Source organism: Coffea eugenioides, chromosome 8, assembly GCF_003713205.1.
Source record: "Coffea eugenioides isolate CCC68of chromosome 8, Ceug_1.0, whole genome shotgun sequence".
Classification (NCBI taxonomy): domain Eukaryota; kingdom Viridiplantae; phylum Streptophyta; class Magnoliopsida; order Gentianales; family Rubiaceae; genus Coffea; species Coffea eugenioides.
Genome location: NC_040042.1, coordinates 30,281,171 through 30,292,280, shown reverse-complemented (window position 1 = coordinate 30,292,280; position 11,110 = coordinate 30,281,171). Strand labels below are relative to the sequence as shown.

Below are 11,110 nucleotides of genomic sequence, written 5' to 3'. Positions count from 1 at the left end.
GTGCTCGCTGGCTCTTACAGGTGGATGATTTGTCCATTAATTGATCAAGGGTAAAATACAAGGAACCCCCTTATGATTTCGCAAAAAGACACCTTATCCCTTATCGTTTAGAAACTTCCATATAAACACCCTAAACTTCATAACTAAAGTGAAAATTGACCTGTAACTAGGCGTGCGACCTAGAGACGATGGGTATGCGAGGTTCCTTTGAAAAGACCTTGAGCTTCATTTCCAAGCTACCCTTCAATTGCTATATTGAAGTGACATATTAGGGCAGAAGACATTTGAAGCCATCAAAGAGTGAAAGGAAAAAGGGAGAAGAATTAAGAGAAAATAATGTAGGACAATTGACGAATCTTGGGGAGAATCGAAAGTCGCCATGTCCACTTCTGCAAATTTTGGAGGAGGTTTGACGGATCAGAAGTTATTCATTCAAGATGGGCTATGCTTGGCGCACTTGGTTGTGTTTTTCCTGAGCTTTTATCAAGAAATGGTGTCAAGTTTGGAGAAGCAGTTTGGTTCAAAAAGGGTTCACAAATTTTCAGTGAAGGTGGGCTTTGATTATTTAGGTAACCCAGGCTTAATTCATGCACAGAGTATTTTAGCCATCTGGGCTTCACAAGTCGTCTTACAAAACTTGCAGACACTTGATTGACGAGCCGGAGTGCTTAGAATACCTAATGTGCTGTTGAAGATGAGACAGCTTAGGCACTTTTATCTTCCGGCTACTTACAGTGACTGTATGGTGGGCAAGTTTACCTTAAATTTGTGCTGCAAGAATTTGCGACTCAAGGGATTGGACAAGCTAGAGATCCTGGAAAACTTCTGTCCTCCGACTTGTTCATCTCAAGATATATCCACATTGAAGAACCTTCGAGTACTATCCACCATGGTGTTCATGGGGAACTTTGATGATGAGTACTCCCCTATAGAAATCCATAGATTAATGGCAAACTCTGGCCACGTGCATTGCACATCCCTAAATCTTGTCTTTAACAAAGACATGCTAACACCCTCTGCCGCCTTAACCAAGAAAAAATTGTCGGATGCTGTTGGTCAATGTTTCTCTAGTCGCAATCTTCAAGTCTTGGAGGTACATGGTCCACTGGCCAATTTCCCCAAGTACGAAGCCCAATACATGTATGCAAGCCTTCTTAAATTGAAACTAACCACAATGGAGATAGAGGAATATTCCATGAAAACTCTGGAAAGGCTTCCTAATCTCCGGTCACTTCACTTGCGAGATCTAAATATTCTCGGGAAAGAGATGAGGTGCAAGGCAACAGGTTTTGGCCAACTTAGATTTCTTCGTTTTGAATGTCTACACAACTTAGAGAAGTGGAATGTTGATGAAGGAGCCATGCCTAACCTTTTGGTATTGACAATTGTATGTTGCCCAAAGCTGGAGATGGTTCCGAATGGATTGAGATTCGTTAAAACGCTGAGAGAGTTGAACATTGCATCGATTCCAAAGGAGTTCACAAATATAAGGGATAGGATTTTGACAAAGTCAGCAGGTAACTCAGCCGGTTCAGAAGGTAATTTCCACTTTAGTTATGAAATTTAGGGTGGTTATGTGGAGATTTTTAAACAATAGGGGAGCAAGGTGTCTTTTCGCGAAATCATAAGGGGTTCCTTGTATTTTACCCATTGATCAACCAACATTGGTAATGCATTACAATGAATACGATGGAATTATTTGTCGAGTAATTGATCAATCAACACCAAGACACTCTTATCTTATTCCAGAATGCTAGGTGATCATTTTGGTGTTTCATATGCTTTTTCATTTGTGTGCAAAAAAGAACCTATTGGGAAAGGGATACTAGTGCATGCACACAATATTAGAATTAATACAGGATAAATTACTCTTTTCTCAAGTACCAATTAAAATAGGGCCAAACCAAATTACCAAGCAGTGATATCAATAGTAATAATAAAATGCAAAAAAGTAAAAGGCACAAGACACCAAGATTTTGAAGATGAAAAACCCAAATTGAAAAAAATCACGAGACCTAGTCCAATCAAAATTTCTACTATCACAATAATAAAAATAGGAATGCAATCAAAACAAGTTGCTTGATTTGAACTCATGCTTGGTTCAGTCAAAGCCTTGACTGGAACTCAGTGTTTGAATCGAGATCGGGCAACTCAATAAGCTATTCTATGTCGAGTATAAGTAAGAAAAATCAAAATCAAGTGAGAGTGTGTGTATATATATATATATATATATATATATATATATATATATATATCATAGGCGAACAGTCATTTCATTGACCAAAAAATTAGAAGAGGAAATACCAAAAAGGTAATGCATGTTTCCTATAAATCTAAAAATTTCTTAAGAATCATTGGTTGTGTGAGTACAATAGTGCATGTTTCCATTGTACTCATAGAAAAAGTCTTGATAGGATGCTTTACAACAAAAAATAGTGAGATGGTCATTGAACTCTGACTATATACATAAAAATCTAATTAAATTCTAGCACACCTGGCAGTTTAATATATCAAATTCAGCCTGAGATAGTAGAATTGAATTCCTTCACTCCAAATAATTTACTTTATTATTTCAGCTTATAACAATACGAAAAACAATTTTTAGCCACCTGATTTCATTCTTGTCTTAAAAGAATCATATATTTTACAAACTCAGAGGTTAACTTATAATTAAGCATTCTTTACATATTAGTGGACTTTAGCACACCAATGAGTTATATAACTGGATTAATTAATATTATATATTACATTGCTACTTTTTGCTGATCATTCATTTGAATACCAATGATACATCATGGTATCTTTCCTTTAAACCCTGCAGATTAGACACAATTTTTAGATAGGCTAAATATGATCTTATACAAAGCTAATCAGTGCATTAGACAAGTTAGACCTATCTTCTGACAAATGACATTGGACATTAATGATATCTTAGCAAAAGAAATGAAGATAAGCTCACTTCCAAAGCAGATGATTAAACCCCTGGAGCTTTCAATAGGTTTTTTTTTTTTTTTTTAAACTGTTTATCCTATTTGCTGTAGAAGTGTAGATTATGTAAAAAGTTCCCTCTAGACAAGTCTTTCTTGTTTCCGTTTACTCTTCTAGCTCCGATCAATAGGAAAACTATAGGCGAAAGAGTGAATTCTGGGAAAAAATTAATTTTGACTCACTTTCTTTTCTTTAAAATATATATATTTTTATTTTTGTTCTTGTTTAATATTTTTCTCTGAATCTTTCCTCTTAATTGTTCATCATACATGCTTAATGCATACACTTGTAAATTTTTGGCTCAATGTCTTACCATAATAGGCTTTGATTTTTTCCATGTAGGAAAACTCATGAATTCAATGTTACCTCACCATTGTTGGATGCTCTGCTATAGAAATCAATTCCTAATTATTATTCTCTCTTAATTATTGATTTCTAACATTTAACAACTGCATGTTATTGTTAAATGAGCGACTGGTACTATTTCATCTTTGCAGTTGATCAGTTTAATCTTCAAAAGCTTGCAAGTAGGAAATCAAGGTTGAAAAATTTGGAACTCCACTCCTCAATCATTCATTCTAGAATTCCCTCTACATTTTTTGTTCTAAATTTTTTGTATAGGATTTGAATCATTGAAGTTGGTCCTAGTGATTATGTTATTGTACTTTAAGTTTGTAAGAGAGAAACATAGCAGGAACTAATTTTCTCACTTGATCAGTAGATCATTCCCTCTTTATTTTATAGATTTCCATTTTAGGATATGGCTTAACTTTCGTAATTCACTCTTGAAATTTTTCACCTTTTATCCAAAAATTCTAAGTTTTGCAAGGGCTTGCTCACGCAATGCATGAGCCCATACATATAGCAGATAAAAGACCTAAATGAAGTTTCAGGACATATTAGAATATTAAAAGAAATCCCAGGGGAAGAGGTTTTTTTTTTTTTTTGGGGGTTTGGGGGGGGGGGGGGGGGGGGGAGAGGGGGAGTGACTGAGGGAACAAAAAGCTTGGACAAGATCAAGAGATCAAATTGAATTAACAGAGCAAAAAATGCAGAGGGCATCCATGTATCAGTTCATATAAATGCATAATGGCATTTTTTGGCTACCAAGGATGGTGTATTCCATGCCAGCAACAAAAGAATTTGTCCAAACACCAACAAATTGGAGAACTCCAAGTCTGTAACCAAGACCCAAGCAAAATAAGAAAAAGCCTCTTTGATTCCTGTCATCTATCACAATCAAAATTTTGGATGACAAAGGAGTAAGGACCTATTCATCCACAACACAGCTAACTTTCTTCCTAAAACTATAAGGTGATGCAATAACCGATAACCAAGCCACTGGGCTTACAAGTATAGCGTCCAGAACTCTGGTGAAATTTCCCACAAGCATATAAGCAAACACATATATTTTGTCTCATAGTACACTGCTGCAGTAGACAACAAACCTTCCTACACAAAGGACTAAGCGTTCTAGCACAAGAAGCTACCACCCCCAGAACCCAGAAACGTCACCGAAAACCTTTATTGCAACAGCCTAGGGTCCAGGCATAATGCATTCATATGCAGAGACAGACACATTTTGCTTTAAAGTACAATTATTAGAGGAGAAAAGAAGACTAAAAATCCAAAAATAGGAAGCAAGATATGCAGCACTAAGATTAAGAGGTATAAACACAGGAAAAGGCAAATCTTGTGACAAACTCAAGCAAGCCCCTGAATGTCTGAAGAAAGTTCATCTAACCAATAACATATTGACTTGAAAATGATAATAACAATAATAATAAGCTGTAACTTAACCAAATCTCTAAAGCATCATTAAGCAAGATTTACGTAACACCCTAAACAAACAACACAACAAAGTTCCTAAATTACATCTCATACATCAATCAACATCCAGGATGCCACATCCCATCAACATTCTTATGGTGAAAACACAATAAGTGACTCAACAAACAGTAAACGCAAAACTCCCACAACAACACAGAAGATTAGTGCATCAGTCATCTCACATTCACCTTAAAATAACCTTTCACTAGATAATGCCTACCTAGACTCTATGGAAACAAAAAGAGAGAACAGAGAAACACATTAAGCCAGCCATGTTCCTGCATATCAAAAGCAATATAGCTCAAACAGGGAAGAAAACGAATATGCAAACAGTTAACGACCATTGATTCCATGGATTGGCCATTTCTTATCAGTGGAAAGATATGCAACCAATTTAAACGAATAATGCTCAAATTATGTCCATAGAAGCAATTAAACGAATATTCTCAAACCAAAACATGGAAGCATAAGGACCACAAACTTGATCATAAAATGTTATGTCCATGACAGAAATACAAAGCTAATGACCAAAAGCTACTATAAACAATTAATTTCAAGAAATTATGAAATCGCCTTCTTACAGTAAAGTTCTAAAATTTCTCCCTCCCTGTATTCCCCAACAATCACACAACAGCCACAATCAAAAGACAGCTCAGAAATCTTAATCAAAATGGGCAAACCACACACAGGTCTAATTTAAAACGAAAACAAAATTTACAGAATTATTCAGCTAAAATGAATAAAATTCCATCAGAGATTTAATCACTTCAAGATTTAAAAAAAAAAAAAAAAGAGAGAGAAAAAATTCACAATTAAAACACAGCCAGCCAATTTATTGATATAACCAACATCCAAGTACCCATTACAACATACCCCATAATCCACCCAAAACCAACCCATATTTCCCCATAATTACACAAAACCCGCATCCCAAATCCTCACTAAACCACAAACCAACACATAAGCATACAGAAAACACCATTTTTTTATTTTTTTTATTTTTTGTCTTGAAACTTCACAATTTAATCAGCAAGGCTGCCAACGACAGGGTACTTAGCCTCAAACTTCTTCTCCCAATCATCAAGAGTCTGGATCTCTTTCTCAGAGAGGCCATCAAGGGATCCGATGACGTCCTCATCGTTCTTGCTCATCTTGGCCAGTGCTCGGCTGGCATCTTTGCCGGCGAACATGCAGTAAGATCCACCTGGACCGTAGAAGGACTTGCCGGCGGTTACATCGAATACTCGGCTTTTAACTGCTACGTATATCGGCTTTGATGGGTCGCTGCCGTCGTATTGCTTCAGCTGCTGGAGTGTAAACGCCATTGACTCTGAGAAGAGTGCGATAAGCCGATAATAGGAACTCAGGTGAAGGGTGCGAAGCGGCTTGTTGGGAGAGTGAGTGTGTGGACTCTGTGAATTTGTGATTTTTAATGGGTACATACGATTGGACTATATCAGTATAGGAGGCGGGGCAGTTCCTGAACAGTCCCTCACAAACACAACCGTGAGAATTAAAAATAGGGTTAATTCCACTTTGTCCCCCCAAACTTTGGACGATTACCCACTTAAGTCCCTAAACTTCAAAATGAGACACTTAAGTCCCTAAATTTATAAATACCTCTCACTTAAGAAAAATTGTTAACAAATCCTGAATGCCGTTGGTGGTCGAAGTGTCCCATTTTATAAGGGTTTAGGGATTTAAGTGTCTCATTTTATAAGTTTAGGGACTTAAGTGGGAGGTATTTATAAGTTTAGGGACTTAAGTGTCCCATTTTGAAGTTTAGGGACTTAAGTGGATACTCGTCCAAAGTTTGGGGGAACAAAGTGGAATTAACCCTTAAAAATAACCACGTCGACTAGTTTTGGGGAGGTGAAAAAATGACGTCACATAAATTAGTAATGAAAAAAAAATTTGACGCTTCTGACGGACCTCGTCATGAAGCATTAGCTCCGTTCCACAAAATCCTGCTCAAATGAATCATCAAATAAAAAGTTCATTTGCTTTCCCTCCACAATAATTGCCAATTTTCATTCATCCATAACACTAGAAAATGGAAGCAAACAGAGAATACAAGAAAGTGGCTGGAGGCAAAATAAGAAAGTAGTTGAAGACAGACTAGGTATAAGGGAAAGTAGGGAAAATACAATTGCACTAAGGTATATTACAGCAAGAAAAAGGAAGAAGTAGCGACAGAAGAGCAGAGTTTCGCATTCGGAGAAGAGATAAAGCGGAAATATCCAGGTAACAAAACAATAATGGTATCACATAACTTTCGAAATTTGACAAGGTCATGGAGCGATGTGAGTAGTTGTCATTGTTGGACAATGTTGTGAATGAATAGGTCAATTGATTTTTAATGATTTTGGTGGAACAGACTGTTCACTAGTCTCGAGTAGAAGAATGTAGGTATTTTGGTGGCCAACATAGAGGAGGATAGGTGAGGAAAATCTAGTGCGCCAAGTGTTTGTAAAATCGTGTGAATGGGATGGAAAATTGCTTGGGTAATAATATAACAAGGGTACTAGTTGTTTTTATGAATTTCTTATAGATTTTGTTGATTAGCAGTGCCAGCGTGCAGATTATACTTTATGTGTGGTTTGTACATACTATTCATGGCAACATACAAAGCGAAAGAAAAAGCATTACAAAGATAATTGTACGCGATTAAATTTCAAGTCTGCAGAAACAAGAAATATACACGACAAATATGTGATATATAAATTTAAGAAAAATATGTGAGTACAATCTCTGGGGTTTTCTCGAACTTGTGGAGAGTTTCCCTCGATTCTTCTTCTCGAACGCCAATCCAAGGGCTTCGCAGCTTATTCTTGGATCCACCACCGATTCCTTCAAATCTTGATATGGAAGATTTGAAGAACTTGAAAGATATTTTGAGGCTCAAACCTTGATATATGGAAGACTTGAAGAGCTTGAAGACCCAGACCTTCGTAGGTTGGAACTTCACCACTTGAGTGTATGAGATGCCTCCTGGTGTGTGTCTCTGTATGTCTTTAATTTGGTTGAGAGACCCTTATTTATAGTTGTAGCAAGAGGTAGAGGTTGAAGACCTGTGTACCACTTTACTTGTCTTGCAAGACGTGCAGTCATATTAGGACTGTGCCAGTCACATCACGTCTGGTATCAGAGCCAGAGGGGGAAGTGGGGAGATGGCTATCTTTCTTTACTTATTATGATGTTGGTAGTGTAGATCTACAAGATTAAATCTTCCTGATGAGATTTTATTAACTTCGTGGTTACCATCTTTCTTTATTTATGCTACTGATAGTGTAGATCTACAAGTTTAGATCTGGTTAGATGAGACTGGTTAATTTCGTGATTACTATCTAATGTATTCAAGCCTATTATAATTTTGATAGTATTAATTTCACAACTTTGGATCTGGTTGAATGACATGGATCCAGTAAGTGCCAACGTCCGGTCCAGGTAAGACCATGAGGGATTTGGCTCTGTAGGGGCGTTGAGGTTCTTGGGACGTACTCTAAGACGGGGAAGTGTCAAGAGGTCAGATCCAGGGAAAACGGGTTTTTACTATCAATCTTATGATTTGTTTGAAAATATAGTCGGCATGCATAGTTAATCTTTCTCAAAAGATTTAGATCTATTCTCGTAGGTTTATTTTTACTATCTTTAATATGATGGAAATATGGTCGTCATGTATAGTTAATTCTTCTCAAAAGGTTAGATATTTTATTGTAAATTTTCACACTATCCTTTATAATCTGATTAAGAAAAATGGTTTATCCTTCATGGATTCCGAAGGATTCTGTGCCAAAGGGAAGAGGATTATAAAGTTTATTCATTTATTTAAGCTTATTTTTAATTTTACTTGTCTTTTTACATGGCTTCCTTTTTTAGAACAAATTCTGCATCTTCTAGTTCTTCTTCAAACAACAAACTAAAAGAAGAAATTCATATACAAGATGTGAATCAAGACATAGACAATTGGGAAATTCCAAAATATACTCAAACTGATATATACGAAAGAGATAGAAAATGGATGTTTTCCACCTCGGATTATACAATTAAAACAGTTGAACAAACTATAGCCTTAGATGCTGATCATGAAGAAATCAAACTATTATCCAAAAGAACAATAGAAAAACATAAAGAAAAATACAATTATATTCATTTTGGATTAGTACAAATTGCAGCTAAACCTTTGACAAGAGAAGGACTAGATGCATCCCTACTCCTTTGTCTTAGAGATAGCAGATTCTTAGAATTCAATGATTCCCTCCTAGGCATGGCAGAAACTAGCCTTTGTGGAGGACCAGTATACTTTGATTGTTTTCCAAACTTTACAGTTTCTTTAAAAGACAAAAATATTTTAGATACTTTAACTTTAAACATAAAAACTGCCAATTATAGAGTCAAAACTGGGACTCTTCCTGTGGCTATTATTTATAGAATTCAATATAAAGTTATGAATTCAGCATTCAGGACAGTAGCCTTAAAGACATTACAAAAAGGAGAAACAGTCCAAACAGATCTGGCCAGATCTAGGAATACAGTCCCAAGATCTATCACCTGGAACCAGATCTCACTACCAGAAAGCTGGGTTCTTCCCGAAGTAGCTCCAGCAGATCCAATACAAAATACATCAGTTTCAAGCATTCAACAATTTCCTTCTGGAGCTGTTCAAATCAAATTCAACAGATCCATGAGTTTCAGGGCATCATCTTTATCAACAACTGGTATAGATATGCCTAGATACTCAACAGGAAGAAGGTCAGATTCAGACAGACCGCTGACTCATTCCATTTCAACCAAACTTCAATATCTAGATATTTCTTCTAAGATTCCACAAGCAAGGTATGCAGCCAGCAGACCTACTCCTTCAGAGGCTCAAGATGAATCCTCTGATGATGCGGAACAAGAAGGACTTCCTAGATCTCCTACATATTCTTCAATAACAGAGAGTCGTCCTCAACTTGATGAGTTAAGGGTGATTTCTTTGGATAAACAAGATATCAAAACAGAATTTTATGCTGACAACAATTATCCAAAAAGGATGTGGTTCTTTGATAAATACAAGGGACAACATTGACAAAAAATACAAGAAGATTTCTATGGGTTTCTCAGAAGAACGAAACAACATATTCAGTTCTTCGATTGGTTTGAAGTATATTCACAAAGAAAAGAAATTAATTATCCTTTTTCGCAAACAACAAATGTGGTGACAAGGTGGCAGACAACTGAAGGAGAAATTCAAGCACAGCTTCCACCACCAAAGTCAATCACCTTCACATACAAATCAACGAAGATTAATGCTAAGCCATTCAAGCTCAAGAACATCCAGGATGAAGGAGCAATTAATAGCAAGGACATCCAAGGAATCTATGAGCAAAACAACTACACCAACAAATATCTCCAAACCCTTGGAGAATATCTCTTAAACCAACCTATTCCCAAAATTCCTTCTATAACCACTTCTTCATCAAACCCAATTTTCAAACCTCATGAAATACCAACCAAATTTCAAAAAGAACTCCAAAACAAACCCTTAACCCAATTGGAAAAACGAATAGCCAAAATAGAACAATCCTTTTCTACCCCAATGTCCAAACAAGGGTCAAATAACCAAGGTTCTGCAAGTGTTAGTCAAACAGCTTGTACCGTTACCAAAGAAGAACCTCAAGAGTCTTTGACCTTAAACAAATTACACCAACCTTCTTCTTCACAAAACCAAATTTCCAATTGAAAAAATCCACAAAAACTATACTATTCCAGAGCCACTTATCCAGATATCCTTCTTGAAGAAAAACCCAACATCCTGCAAAATTCATATAATGCTAACAACATATATGAATGGAGCATAGATGGGATTTCTGGATACAACATTCTTACAATTCTTCAGCAAATGACAATGGTGGCAACAGCTTATCGAACATCACATGGCTGTACTGACCAATTAGCTGCTCATATTCTTATTACAAGTTTTACAGGACAACTTAAGGGTTGGTGGGATGAACATCTTACCACAGAAGACAAAGACAATATTCTTAATGCAATTAAAGTGGATACCAATGGTGAACCTATTCTTCGAGATGGAGACACCATCTCAGATACGGTGGCAACATTAATATTCACTATTGCAAAGACATTCGTCGGTGATCCAGGGATATTCAGGGAAAAATCATCGGAGCTACTAAACAATCTCAAATGCAAGAGTCTTTCAGACTTTCGATGGTATAAAGATACATTCTTAACCAGGATATACTCTAGGACGGATGGCAACAAGGCCTATTGGAAAGAAAAATTCTTTGAT

General features: G+C 36.4%; 2 protein-coding genes across 2 annotated transcripts; one reads left to right on the top strand and one right to left on the bottom strand.

Moving 5' to 3' along the window:
* The first annotated feature begins 379 nt into the window (after positions 1–379).
* On the top strand, positions 380–1,567 carry LOC113780510 (inactive disease susceptibility protein LOV1-like). The gene is made up of 2 exons (XM_027326307.1): positions 380–550; positions 704–1,567. Exons 1-2 carry the CDS (start codon positions 380–382, stop codon positions 1,565–1,567), a joined length of 1,035 nt encoding a protein of 344 aa, XP_027182108.1.
* Positions 1,568–5,623: 4,056 nt separating this feature from the next.
* Positions 5,624–6,249, bottom strand: LOC113779432 (probable steroid-binding protein 3). Its single transcript, XM_027325003.1, has one exon. It carries the CDS (start codon positions 6,141–6,143, stop codon positions 5,841–5,843), a length of 303 nt encoding a protein of 100 aa, XP_027180804.1. The 5' UTR covers positions 6,144–6,249; the 3' UTR covers positions 5,624–5,840.
* Between the last annotated feature and the right edge of the window lie 4,861 nt (positions 6,250–11,110).

What these genes read in the sequence shown, in the direction of transcription:
- LOC113780510 (XM_027326307.1), top strand. Translation starts at nt 380, where the DNA reads ATGTCCACTTCTGCAAATTTTGGAGGAGGTTTGACGGATCAGAAGTTA. An exon ending in TTCACAAATTTTCAGTGAAG is followed by an intron (nt 551 to 703) that starts GTGGGCTTTGAT and finishes AAGATGAGACAG; the next exon opens with CTTAGGCACTTTTATCTTCC.
- LOC113779432 (XM_027325003.1), bottom strand. Translation starts at nt 6,143, where the DNA reads ATGGCGTTTACACTCCAGCAGCTGAAGCAATACGACGGCAGCGACCCA.